Raw genomic sequence first — 15,000 nt, forward strand, 5'->3', positions numbered from 1 at the left:
CTCACAATACCATAAATAATTCTTTCCGCTTCAATCGATAAAATACCCGTAGTAACATGATGACATGGGGCGTTGTTACTGCTGTACTAAATTCTAAAATGATTTGCATAGTGGCAGACCTCTCTACTGGTAGAGCTTCTGTCATATCCTCGTGTACGAAATTAAATTTATACAATGGTTCCCCTCTCTTTGAAACTATTCAGGGATATGATATTTTCATGGTCTATGCTAATTTCCTTCAGAAATTTGTAATATGCCAGCATAACTTTCTCTGGAAATGATGAATTTATATTATAAATGGTACCTCCATTAATTGTGATATGTATACTATTTACATTTGCATTGTGGAAGAATAATAGAATAATAGTTTTATTGTATAATCCCCTGTAAGTGTCTTGCATTAATTAGTGCCAGTGTCATCTTGTATGGAATATATGAACCAAATGTACGTCTGATAGAGAGACTTGATGAATATATATTATAAAGGCTTTGGGAATAACGACTGATTCAATACAGCCATTGCGTTATAATGACGAGTGACACGATCTATCCATGACTTCGATTGCTGTATTGTTAAGTTATTTAGATGTCCCTCTTTATCCGCGTTCATAACTCAACTCTCATTTGCCAGCTTTAATAGAATTCTCAGATTGACAGAATCCATTAGATACATGACAATACTTGCTAAATCTATTAATAGCTGGAACTAAGTGTTAATTCTATAAATTTTTGAACTTCAGCGTCTGCTTAACTCTACTGTGATTTTCTTTCGTTCAAACCTTTACGTATATAATTTTCCAAGTGTGGAAGAGAATCCAAGGAGAATCACTGCTTGTGAGCCAAATTGCGAGCCTGATAATATGCTATTACTACGTAAACGCTAATTCAGTCAATAATTTACCTGATTTTTTTTTTTTTTTTTTTTTTTTTTTTTTTTTTTAGTAATCTGCTAACACAACTGGCCAGTGAAATTGGTCTGTAATCTTTTGGATTACTGGGATCTTTTCTGGCTTAGCTATTGTTAATATTATTGTCTGTTTACATGTATATGGAAGTAAATGTTTGTTCCAAAGATGATTTTAAAAACTCTCTTGGTAGGCCTTTGCCAAAGGGGGCTTGAATATCTCATCATATCGAAATTTATATTATCTTTACTAGGGACTGTTGAACTTCCTCGTTTTCGTTAAACATATGTAATAAAGGTTTTCCCTGAAACGATATCGTAAGTTTTAAGCTTTACAATAAGTGGAAATAATCAATATAATCATTAGGCAGCGCATTCCTAACGCAAAATAAATAAAATGGCAATAATAATAATCTTACATATAACTAATTGATTATAATAATAATAATCCCTCTAAACTACAATTTGATAATGCAAATTCTAGCTCTTCTTTAGCAAACCTTTTTTTGTGATAGATATCTTCACAGCGTCAAAATTATGTGTAATTGATTCTCCTTTTCTTTTGATGGATCGAAAGTGGGCATTCAGATTATTAATGCGATTTATGCTGTCAATATTTCGCCCAATGAAATTTGAGATTGCTCGTGCATTATGAACCCAATATGGATTAATACATGTCTTCCAGGCCTACTAAAGGAACCAATAATTTTATTTATTTATTTTTTTTTTTATTTCTGCTGGACACATTCTTTTGCCACTGTATTATCCTGCTTTTTATTGCTTCTTTTCGAAAATGTAGTAAAATCTTATTAAAATATGGTTTCAATACACTCATTTCTATCGCTATATCAATGCGTTTGTTAATTGATTTCTCCTAACATTAGGAGACCAGTACACAAATTTTAAAACCTTTTATTCAAAGTTTATAATTTTCTTCCAATCGTACGCTTTTCTTTTATCAACTGGGTTATTGTATCTGACCACCGAGGAACCGAGTGTTTCATTGGTTGGACATTAGTCAGAGATACATTTGTCTGGCGCTTGTGTGATGAATTTCACAAAGAACCCTTCGTTGTAATAAAGATACATGGCTTATGTCATATGTTACTTATGCACTATTTCAAGAGCAGTTAGCCTACTTGTAAAAGTAATAGCTAAGGAAACCTTATTTCAAAAGAAATTACAGTAAGCCATTTTCAGCTGAACTGCAACAGAGAAATCACCCACCTCATCTCTTTGTAATCTGTTTTCTTGACCTATTTACCTAAGCCTATCCGATGATTATGAATCGAATCATCAAAATTAACATGAAAATTAGATATTTTAGCGACAAAAATGAATTCCTTTGAGATACCTGAGTTTGATTTGCTGTATTATCCGAGCTGAATTTGCTGATTTTGGAAAGTTTTCACCCTTTACTTTCGTCAAGTTCATGTCTTATCAAGGTGATTAATCGTTGTGAACATGAATGCATATATTATATAATGCAAATCTTAATCAATAATAAGGTGAAAAAAAATTGCAGAACTTCTTACAGGAAGCTGGAAGTGAACCCTTAGAGACACAGCGTGACGTTTTCGTCATAGTTTTTCATTTTTTTTTTTTTTTTTTTTTGTCGTGGACGTTCTGCTAATACTACTGAATTGCTAAATTTCACCCTTCCAAAGAAGATTGAATTACGAAACTTCACCTTTCTAATGAAGATTTAATGGCTGGACCTCTACCTTTAAATAAGGTTTAATTACTAAACTTCACTTTTAATTAAGATTGAATGGATAAATTTTCTATTTTGAATGAAGATTGAATTAATAAACTTTAGCCTCTCAAAAAAGAGTGAAAGGTTAAACTTCCACCTTTAATGAAGGTTGAATGGTTAAACCTCACCCTATTAATTAAGATTAAATGGCTAAACATCATCCTTTTTTTAAGATGATATGGCTAGACTTCACCCTTTTAATGAATATTAAACAGATAAAATTTCCCCTTTTAATGAAGATGGGATGGCTAAACCACTCCCTTTTAACGAAGAGTGAATGACTAATCTTCACCCTTTTTATAAACATTAAATGGATAAACTTCACCCTTTTGATAAAGATGGAATGGCTAAACTTGACCCTTTTATTGAAGATGGAAAGGCTAAACTTCAATAAGATTGATTGGATAAACTTCACCCTTTTAATAAAGATGGAATGGCTGAACAACAATCTTTTCAAGAAGATTGAATGGCTAAACTTTACCTTTTTAAAGAAGCTTGAATGGCTAAACTACACCTTTTTTAAAGAAGATTGAATGGCTAAACTCCACCCTCTTAATTAAGATTGAATGAAATTTCTCTGGGTTTGTTCGTAAATGGTTTCAGCTGTCAAATACCGGCATATATTTAAACCTGTTATTATCCGGGCGTCCATTTAATGCTTTCAAGAGAGAAGAGTTGACTTTTGAAACATTGAAAGTTTTCAGTATTTTCATTAAAAAAATATTATTATATGAGATTGATCTTCTATTCATTAAAACATACTCGTTTTTACCAATTATATGTTATGAATGGGAAGCAAAACCGATGTAACCATATTTTTTTTTTTTTTTTTTTTTTTTTTTTTTTTTTTTACATCCAGGAGGAAGTTAAGCAGGGGTGTGCTTTTATGTAGCTAAGTTACCTGAAAATTATATCATATTTTCTCATAAATATGGTGTTAGCCCAGAGATATACAGAGAGCGTATAAACACTTTTAATCTATAGCGACATCATTATCCTATCTTGACAAATTACATCTGTAATTTACATATGTTTATATATCTTTTTCGTTTGTGTATGTTATTGAAGGTTTCTTGATTTAATGTTATTTGTCTTTACCTATTTTATTCATATGAATTTATCTATTTTACAGATGCCTAGCTGGGATGATTGTATCTGATTTTAGCTTAAATAATAATTTATCATGTATTTCGACTTGAAAAACTAATTTCTTTTATCACAAGAACCAGTTTATACTGCATTCATCCTCTTTAGACCTGCATCAGTTATGATTCTAGGAATGTTTGCTAATATAATCTCCCTTATGCAATATTGATAAGTGAAAGGCGGATTTGAAATCTTACATCCATCAATGGAATTTCGTATTCAGTCTTTAAGTTTTGGTGTTATAAATGAGATATCAACATTGTAAACAAAATGTTAATACTGTGTCTGGCCTTTTATGATATTCATTAAAAGGGAGTAGTTTAGCCATATCATGACACCAATACAACCACATTCATCGTAAAAGTGGGAGTTATATGTTTATTCTTCATACATTCGGTTAGTCATTATGGGGTATGGCATCTATCCATATACCAAGGCACTTCCCCCAATTTTGGGGGTAGCCGACACCAACAATGAAACAAAACAAAAAGGGGACCTCTACTCTCTATGTTCCTTCAGCCTAATCAGGGACTCAACCGAGTTCAGCTGTTAAATCTAGTAATATTACAGTGAACTCGTGATAGTGAGCGACATTAACGAGAGGCAATGCCGGTCTCTTAAACGATATCCGTATTGAGTTGCCCTCACTAGTTATTATTATTATTATTATTATTATTATTATTATTATTATTATTATTATTATTATTATTATTATTATTACGATCTCAGCTACATTCCTAGCTAATAAAGAAAGATGCTATAAGCTCAAGGGCTGAAACAGGGAATAGTCCAGTAAGGAAATTAAACAAGGGGAAAAAAATACAAAAAAAGTAATGAACAATAAAAAAAAATATCTTTAGAACAGTAACAACACTAAATTAGATCTTTCATAATAAACGATAATAGCTCCAGAAAACAAGAAAAGAAAAAAGAAAGAATATTGCGCTTGAGTGTGCCGTCAAGCAAGAAAACTCTAGCCCAAAATTATTTAATTTTGGAATGTTCTTCTCCTATTAGAGCTTCTTACAATAGCTAAAGAGTCTGTTCTACCCTTACCAAGAGAAAAGAAGCCACTGAACAATTACACTGCTGTAGTTAACCCTTTGAGCGAAGAAACATTCTATTATAATCTCAGTGTTGTCAGTGTAAGAGGACAGGGGAAAATGCACAAAGCATGGGCCAGAGTATTCGGTGTATATGTAGGTAAAGAAAAAATTAACCAAAACCAGAGAGAGGATTAAGTAATTATATTACTGTCTGGCCAGTCAAAGGACCCAATAACTCTCTACCGGTAGTATCTCAACGGTTGTCTGTTGCCCTAACCAACCTACTACGCCTGTGTTGATGAATAAGGATGGCTCTATTGAAAAAATGTTAGAAATTTCAAGTGACTAAGAAACTTATTCAGTTCTGAATTTGAACCCACTTGGAATAATTGCAATAAGGAGATACAATTTTTACATGGTAAAGATGAGTTGAAAAAAGGTTTTCTGTTGTGTGTGCATAGTTCCCTTATATGTACTGGCTAATCAAAACCCATAAAGCTAATAATCCAGGTCGATCATTATCAGTTCTGTGGGGTCACCTGTATATAAACTATCAAAATGGGTAGTTAAAGAATTTGTCCTCCTTGTTAGGAAATATTTCAGGCTTGTCAATAAAAAAAAATAATGTTGATATTCTTGATCGTCTGAGAAGATTTAATACTGATTTTGAGTTTAAAATAATCAGTTATGACGTAATATCCCGTTTTACTAAATTTTCAGTTGATAATTGACTAGATTTATTAACCGATGAACTGTGTAATTATGAATTTTCTTTTCCAACCCATGTTATTCTAGATTTAATAAAATTTATCATAAAAAAAGGATAAATTTAATCTTAATGGGAGTGTTTACGAGCAAAGATTTGGAATGGCAGTGGGTAATTCCTTATCACCTATTTTAGATAATCTTTACATGGAACTTTTTGAGAAGAAGCTTTTGGTGAATTTATTGCCCGAAAGAGTTTTGAGGTTTTATTATGTAGATGACATTTTCTCTATATGGCTTTCAAATAATGATGTGACTGATTGAATACATAGGATAAATTCTTTGGTTCCTTCTACCAATTTCTACAATTGTGGGAAGAAAAAGATCGAACTCTAACATTTTAACACGTAAATATTCAAAGACAATATATTTAAATTTGGTGATTTTAGGAAGCCAACTAATGTATCTTCTTACTTTCACTTCTATTCTAATATTCTAACCACCATTTTAAAACAAAACCCTCCGGTTTTCCTCGACGTTCTTGAGAGCACTAAGAGTTTGTTAATTGGAATATTTAGATGATGAGTTATTAGAAATACATGCTATTCAAAATGCTTATATTTTGAAGTATTCTAAATTCTTATTGTCATAGCATTACAAAAAGTCAAGACAACTGTTTGTTCAATAGACAATATAACCATTTTTGATCATAATAATATATTATTTTTTCCTAATGAAGATAGTTTTCTCTTTTTACCACAAAATTCTAAGAATTTTTAAGGTTACTTTTGTTCTCAGAATTTCCTTTATTGTAAAATGTATTTCGATAAAGAATTCTTGTTGCATGTGTAAAATTCCATGCAATGGTTGTGATTTGAAATATATTGGGAAAAGTGGTAAAATACTGGGAACCAGATTAAACCGACAAAAATATTATGTTAATAGGTCTTATGCACTTGTCTTTCACATGAACCAATATAATCATTTGATAGACAAGAAAAGCCTGAAGAGTTACTTCACAGCAAAGAACCCTTGTAGAAGTTAGACAGGGAGACGCCATATCTCCTAAATCATTCACTGCATACCTAAGAGAAGCTATCAAAAATTTAGATTAGGAAACTCTGGAATCAATTTTAATGGGGAATATCTTAACAACTTAATATTTGCGGAAAACATGGTTCTGTTTAGTGAGTAACGGGAGGAAATTCCAAAAAATATAGGAGATTCAAATAGAGAAAGCAGAAATGTAGGGCTGAAAATGAATATCTGTAAACCTAATAAACTATTCAATGGAAATGCAGAGATACTAAAAATAAGAGTAATTGTCAATAAATATATGTACTTAGGACAATAGCAAGTGTTTCCTTAGGACACAAGACCAAAATTAAAAGAAGGATAAGCATGGGATGGGGAGCATTTGGAAAACAAACACCAGCATGTGACACAGTAAGCCATAGAGTACTCCTTTCGTATGTGGCTCTACCTATATGGAATATCAGCATTGTCCACATCATTGAATCATTGCCTACCAATCAGCAATTTTTCTTATAAATGGAATGCAAGCAAAGCATATGGAGATCCACATAGATCAATGCTGATGACGATGCTATTTAACATCTATACACAGGACCAGCCACTGTACCAGAACATCCGCTGGTACATATATGCAGATGACCTGTGCACTTACACAAAATCGTAATCATTCTCACCATTGAAGAAAGAGTGTCAAATGCCTTGACTACCCTTTCCACTTATTTCATGCAAAATACATGTTTGGGTTTACCACCTGAACAATCAATAGGCAAAAAGAAAGCTTAGGGTTACGCTTGACAGAACACTCTCCTTTAAAGAGTACATAAATAATACTAATCATAAAGTAGCAAGTGTGGGCAAGATCATACCATGCACAAAAGGTAAACCCAGAACTATGTAAGTTATGTCGGATTATTATTGTCGCCCTAAAATCAACACCTCTACCATAGCAACACAGTAGCCGGTATCCGACAAAAAACAATAGTCATTAACTGAAAAGAAGTAAGTCAAATATCGAAATCCTGCAAAAGCTTTGGAACAGAGAATGGACTTGATGCAGTCAGAGCCGCTGTTCACAGGCTAGTACAGTGGCGGAAACCAACTGATAGCTCTCCAATGAGGCACTGACTAGTCCAAACGAAGACCTGCCCAGCGAAACATCCCTCTACAGAAAGGATTGAGTAATCATAAACAGTGCAAGGGGGAAAGCGGGCAAAATTTAATATAAGCTCCTGAAATGGGGTTTAGCCACCAGTCCTGAATGCCCATATGGGGCAACACTACAAACAATTGAATACCTCCTACGAGATTGCTCAAATCAAGATGTCAGAGAAGCAAACAGCAACACTCGCCTGTGGTCTCGACATTTTGCAATAGAAAATAAGGATGATGACCTACAAAAAAAGCTAGCAATCGTATATGATGAAGAAACAAGAGATTACATCCAAAGTTTAACACAGTAAACTGGATATATGCTATTTTCATATATGGTAATTACAGAGCTACGGTTAACAAAACAATCGATGTTGATATTTATCCATTTCTGTCAACTCAAAACTTGTTTACAAAATTGCCAGGAGGAAGAAAATTTACAAAGCTGTGTCTGTCTTGCGTTTATGGACTGTTGGATTTGTTCTATTAAAAAAAAAGTATTTGCAATCATTAGATATTAAAATTTTTTTTATAGGGCTAACAGACTAATGTATGTTGTAGTTTTGGCACCTGGTATTATTCAGAAAGTGATAGATACCATCTTGAGAGATACGAATAACTGCAGATGCTCGCTTGATGATATATTGTAACAGGAAAAGATAACACTGATCATGTTTAGAATCTTATTAAATTGCTGGATAGATTAGCTAAACACCCGACTAAGTTTAAAAATAAATAGTGTGTATTTTCTTTTTTAAATAAGACTTAGAGTTTCAGTTTTGTAATTGATGCTAATGCTGTGTTAATACGGCTCAGACCAATATTCATGCAATACTAAAATGGCGAATGTTTCTGAATTATGAGAATTTGTTTATATTGATATTTATTGGCATAGAAAATAATCCACCATTATAGAACTTCTGCAAAAGTAATTTGCCAAAATATTACATTTATGTGGGGCGATGAATGTGACAGACTATTGAGAAAGATAAAATCAATGTTAATATTAGGTACTTTTAGCACATTTTTATTCTCAGGTGGAAATGCAGTAGCAACAGTAGCATATGCTTAATGCTTTGGCACTGATATATCTCATATGTAGCCTAATGAAAACAAAAGACTAATTGTATTTGCTTCTCGGTGTCTTGCTGTGACAATAAATAAAAAATTACTTAAGAAGTATTTTTTACTGTATCAATATATTGAATATATTTCGAGAATAGATCATCTTCCCATAATTAAATTTTTAGGTAATGAAAAACCATCGTCCTGAGTCTTCAGCCTCTAGAATTCAGCGTTTAGCTCGTTAAAAGGAAAAGTTGAGCACGAAGTTACTTTTGATGGCTTTAATATTATAAGGGCCTTAGATTCATGATTAAGAGATATGACACATGCCAGATCAATCAAAATATACCTTGACAGTTTTCTTTGAATGCGTGGCCATTAGTGAGAGCTCCATGAGAAATCGTACACTTAGAGTTTGACCCCCCAAAAAAGAAAATAAATGAATGAATAAATAGATAAATAAATAAATTAAAAATTCAGAGACATCTGTCATATATAGACTTATTCAAATAGGACTGCTAAAAGGGCAATTGAGTAACCAATATTTTTTTTTTTTTTTTTTACTTTCATATCGCCTTACAGTAGTGACATGTCTAGTTCCAGGTTACCTTTACAAAACTTCATCAATATAGATATATTTATCATGAATGTAGGTTCATTATACCTATTCCTCCTGGAAAATAGTTTTGGATAAACAATGACTGTAATTTTTTTTTTCATTTTTTAAATGCACTGTTAAAATTAAAAGAGGATATTCATATGGAAAATACCTATGGATAACACTTATCAAGATGAAGAAAATTAAGAAAGAAAAAATTATCTAAGGTTTGTAACAATGCGAAGTGACTGGAATTTGCCTTTTTTTTTTTTTTTTTTTTTTTTTTTTGATGAAATTCCATTTCCATATTTTAAGATATGTTATTAAATCAATTTGACATCCGATACTCATATTGATAATGTTTTAATCCACTTTCTTTTATTACTCCATATTCATGGGTAAATATCGACAGTTGGTTTTCGTTCATTTGTCAATAAAAGATTTTGGTAACCTAATTTTATATATTACATAACGATGCATAGGAATCTGAATCTTAGCGTTAATACTCGCACTCTATGGGTATGAATAATAGACGCTGTTGCCATTGTCAATAAACATGGGAGTGTTATATCTTAACATTTATCTATGCAAATCTAAATATAAATTACCAATATCCGTGATCAGTACAGATTCGATATATATCTTGAGACTGTGTCCAGTAATATACGCTATAATATCTGAATACGTCTTCCATTGATAAGGAGAAAATTAGTGATATTTAGCATTCAAAGAAAATTATATATTGCTTTATTGATTTTATATTCATAATTTATTTTCTCGTTACATTACTTTTTTCGGTATCTAATTTTTCCAAAAGATTGAATACTAAAAACATCTTAAAGACATTTTATCCAAGGTTTTAAATATGTGATTCACTGAGGACTTTTTTTTTTTTATTTCCTCTCTTTGTTTCTCTAATGATAAAATATTGCATATGTTTAGTGTCATCATAACAGTATAAAAATTCAATTTAAATTAAACTCAAAGTTACATGACAGTTATACTAAAGGCCACCAGATTATTTAATCTGAGGTTTAGGCTCTCTTACTACAAATTTCATTACAGGAAACTATAAAAAATAAATATGTAACAATTCGGGAGGGCTAGCAATCCTAATAAACTGGATGAACGATTGGAGAAGGGTAGAACTGAGATGGAGTAGAAAAGAATAGGAAAGCCTTTTTGTGATCTACATCTCATTTTTCCTCACTCTTCTTCAGCTTCAAGCGTAAGTCAAGATGATGACGGTGTTGAGGTTACCCCACTTCTAGGCATCCTAGCTGGCATTGTATTTGTCTTGGCTATCATCGCTGTCGTTGCAATTGGAATTCTAAAGGTAATAATAATTTAGATTCTATTTTTTTCTAAAATGAATTTATTAGGGAGTGCTATGAATAGTGTTCATTCTTTGCAAACCTATATTATGTCTAAAGCTTTTTCCTTTTGTGATGTTTCAGCCCTGTCCCAATTGTTTTTTAAAACGTAAAAAAGAGATATAAAAGATAAAAAAAAAGTATGAATGAATAGGTTTATGATTGAAAATTAAAACAAATATCTATAAAAAAGCAGATGATTTAAGAATTCAATGTAAAATAAACAGGAACATTTATTCAAATAATGGTAAACTAGAAAATATAGAAATAACAACTAAATTAAGCCTTCACAGTTCACTTCGTAATTGTTGGTACTTATCTTTTTTGTTCTCTCTCTTATTTTCAACGCTTGAGCCCCAAGGTACTGGAACGTCTATGAATGATACTACTTTGACTACTTACACTGCACTAATCCTGCAATGTACTAGATTATTGGCCCTCTTTTGGCTTCATCATAGCTTTGATTCTTTGTCTGTTTTCTCGTTTAATCTTTCCAATACTTGGTGTTTTATTGCTATTACCTCCAAGGTATTTACAGTATAGCCTGGCAGCTTTATCCCATCCACCATTGTTACTTTTCTTTTATGTTAACTAGATAAAATTATTACTATCTGGAGTAGTATTTCTATTTCCTTAGCAGCTTTCCCAAACCGATTGAAGTCCCCAAGGGAGATCTGATGTTTTTTTCTGCTGTCTCTTTTCTTCGGTTGGTACCCATCTTTGGTCTTTTGAGGCACTCTTGTTATGGAAATCATAGCTATGATAAACTGTAATTGCGATAATATATCCTCTTGGGAAATTCCTCTCTTTTTTTTATCTCTGCCAGTCGTTTTCCAGAACATATTATTATACATTTCCAGTTTTGCACTTTTTTAAAGGAAATTTATTATGGTATTATATGCACCATTTATCAATGAGCCATCTCTCAGCCATGGGTGTGGTGCAATGCTGAAGGATTTATCTTAGTCTCCCAATACCATGGTCAGGTTGCTCCGAACTTCATCAGACCTTGTCCTATCCAGTTTGGAGTTTTCTTCAGCTGGTTTCTTTTCAAATCAGTCATGATGTCAGAGAACATTTGCTTTACTCTTCCAGTATCAACATTTCTTATATCATGTAACCCTTTTTATCATTTACTATGGGCTAATGGGTGATTCCATATGCACTCCAGAGTCCTTAGGATAGTTTTGCTTCTGGGTTCTGTTGATTGTTGTCTTCTACTTTTAATGTTTGTATGGGCATTTCTGATTTGTTTCGAAGAGTTTCATTTGCTGATATCCTTTATTTATGTTTACATATCGCTGGATCTTCTATGCCTTGGCATTTATATATCTCATTCATTTCATTCCGTATCTTACGGCTTTACATCATGTTTTCTGCCATCTCCTAAGTTTACACAATCAGTTCCAATCTTTTATCTCTGGTTTCCCAATCTCCTTTTCTAAAGAGGCTGTCTCTGACTTTGTTCATTGGTTTGTGATGATGGCATCTTTATCTCCCTTAACTCCACAATAAGTGTTTCTCCTGTATATGTGAAGTTAATCGTCTATGTGAATGTACTAGTTGGGATTAGTCTCAGTAATTCATTGATCTTCTTTCTTCTCTCCTTCAGTTTCTTCTGAATGTAGTTTTTAGGTTCGGTATAATTTTTCCTGTAACATCTTCCATCCAATGTCTTATTTTGTTCAGATGTTCTGCTATCTCATCAGTCATTTGTATTTCAGATTCTTGCTGGTCATTGTACGATGGGTTGTTAAGGTGGTTGTCTCTATCTTCAGTTACAATTCTTCTATAAGCTCGGGTTTTATATGTTGTATTTCTCTGGATTTCGTCATATCTCTTTTTAGTTCTTCTCTTTCAGTTTTTTTTATAGCAAAATTTTCTTCTTTATGTGTTTTATTTGATTGACCAGTCTCTGTTCTGTCTGTGTGGGGATGTTTCTAGGTTACCAGATATTATGCATTTAGTTTTTTTTTTCAGATTCCTCTCTCTGTTGGACCAATTTGAATATAGCATCTCCATACTCCTTTATTTTTTCACTTGGCTTTTTTTTCTAATTTTTTTTGTACTACTACTGTAGTCCCTTATGAGGCTAGTTCATGATTTCAATTCAGGAAAGTTTTTTCATGACATCCGTCAGGTACCGAGCCTTCCTCTACTGTTGTTGAGTTGTTTAATTGACTGCTGAATAAAGCACTTTTTTTCTAGGAGATGCATATACGTCATTTGGGTTGATTCTTCCATTTATATCAGTCATTATTGAGCTTAGTAGCTAGGTCCTACCAATTGAGGATAGGTACACTGGAACGCCGGCGTGGTGAGGGTTTGAACCTATACCACTGAGAATCTCAGAATCTAGAAAATTAGTACTCTAATTGCTCAACCATGCCAACCACTTATTATTATTATTATTATTATTATTATTATTATTATTATTATTATTATTATTATTATTATTATTATTATTGGTCAATTATAGTCAACAGGGAATGTTGGTTTATAGTGTGAGGTTCCAGATTACATCCAGCTTTTCTCACAGTATGCGCTGTTTCAAGTAGCACTCACTTTTGTACAAGTCATTGGGCTATATCAGCTCCTACCTTCTTGGGATTCCTTTTCAAGAATTTGTGTAGAGCCTAGTCCTCCTATGATTATTGGCACCACTTCTACTTTCATATTCCATAGCCTTTTCAATCCAATTCTTAGGTCTTGATACTTTTCTATTTTTCTCTTCCCATATCTTCCACTCTTATATCCTACGGTACTGTGACAACTAAGAGTGATACATTTTTTATTTTTTTTTTATGTCAACCAAAGTGATGTCTGCTCGATGTGCTAGTATTACCCTGTCCGTCATGATATTGTAGTCCCAGAGTAGTTCAGCCTGATATTTCTCTACCATAGCTTGATATTGATGTTACTACCATTTTTTGTTGTGTTGTAATTGATTTTTTTTTTACAGACCCTAATGGAGAGGTTTAGCCACTGTATCATGTTTTAATTTGTATTGAACCTGAGAAAATATTCAACATTTACTGGTGATATGGTTGATGGTTTCTTCTTTTGCCCTACAGTTCCTGTGCTTTGACGAAAAGTTAGTTCCGTCTATTGCTTTTTAAATATATCCTCCTCTTAAGGCCTGATCTTGTGTTGCTATTAAAACTCCATACAAGTAGAGTTCTATTGTTATTACTCATAATCTTCTTATTACTCTTCTTTGGTCTTTGATTGCTAATAACTCAGCCAGCCAATTTTGAATCCATTGGTATCATACTTGAGCAGCGGTATGGCCCATATGGAGGAAGCATGAATCAAGAAAATCAAACAGTGCCTTCTATTCACAAAACAAAAATCATTTAAATGATTGCTCTTCGAGATCACAAGAACCGTTCCATCAATTGATTTAGAGTATTTTCTGGGGATATCTTGGGCCGTGGTCTAGTACAGGCGCAAGTCTGTGCTAATTCTCTTAAGTAGTTTCTGAGATATCATGAAATAAAAAATGGCTGCGACATGATAGAAGATACTAAACCAGAAGCTACTTGGCCGATTTGAACCTAATTTGGTGAAAATGTAGAGGGTATTGGGAAAACATAAACACTGCCATATGAATGACCTTGACCTTCATCTCAAGGTTACAAGGCGATTTTTTTATGCGATCTATTATTTTATAACAAAATACTAATTCTACAGTGCTACCTAGCCTCGTTTCACACAAGATAGTCTTAAAGATAGGTGTTGGGTGGCCTTCCGAGGCAACCTATTATTATTATTATTATTATTATTACTTGCTAAGCTAACACCCTAGTTGGAAAAGCATGATTTTATAAGCCCAGGGGCTCCAACAGGGAAAATAGCCCAGTTAGGAAAGAGAAAAAGGAAAAATAATATATTTTAAGAAGAGTAACAATATTAAAATAAATATATCTTATATAAACTATATAAACTTTAACCAAACAAGAGAAAGAGAAATTAGATAGAATAGTGTGGCCGAGTATACCCTCAAGCAAGAGAACTCTAACCCAAGACAGTGGAAGACCATGGTACAGAGGCTATGGCACTACCCAAGACTAGATAACAATGCTTTGATTTTGGAGTGTCCTTCTCCTAGAAGAGCCGCTTACCATAGCTAAAGAGTCTCTTCTACCCTTAGCAAGAGGAAAGTGGCCACTGAACATTTACAGTGCAGTAACAACTTAGATGAAGAATAATTGTTTGGTAAA

General features: G+C 32.8%; 1 protein-coding gene across 1 annotated transcript in view; it reads left to right on the plus strand.

The window, feature by feature from the left end:
- The window catches only part of LOC137643114 (nephrin-like), a 433,145-nt gene that overhangs the window by 187,428 nt on the left and 230,717 nt on the right, over positions 1 to 15,000 (plus strand). Inside the window, exon 6 of the mRNA XM_068375961.1 lies at positions 10,625 to 10,740. Within this exon, the coding sequence (XP_068232062.1) occupies positions 10,625 to 10,740 (116 nt within the window). The remainder of the gene's footprint in view (positions 1 to 10,624; positions 10,741 to 15,000) is intronic.

Source organism: Palaemon carinicauda, chromosome 6 (assembly GCF_036898095.1).
Source record: "Palaemon carinicauda isolate YSFRI2023 chromosome 6, ASM3689809v2, whole genome shotgun sequence".
NCBI lineage: Eukaryota > Metazoa > Arthropoda > Malacostraca > Decapoda > Palaemonidae > Palaemon > Palaemon carinicauda.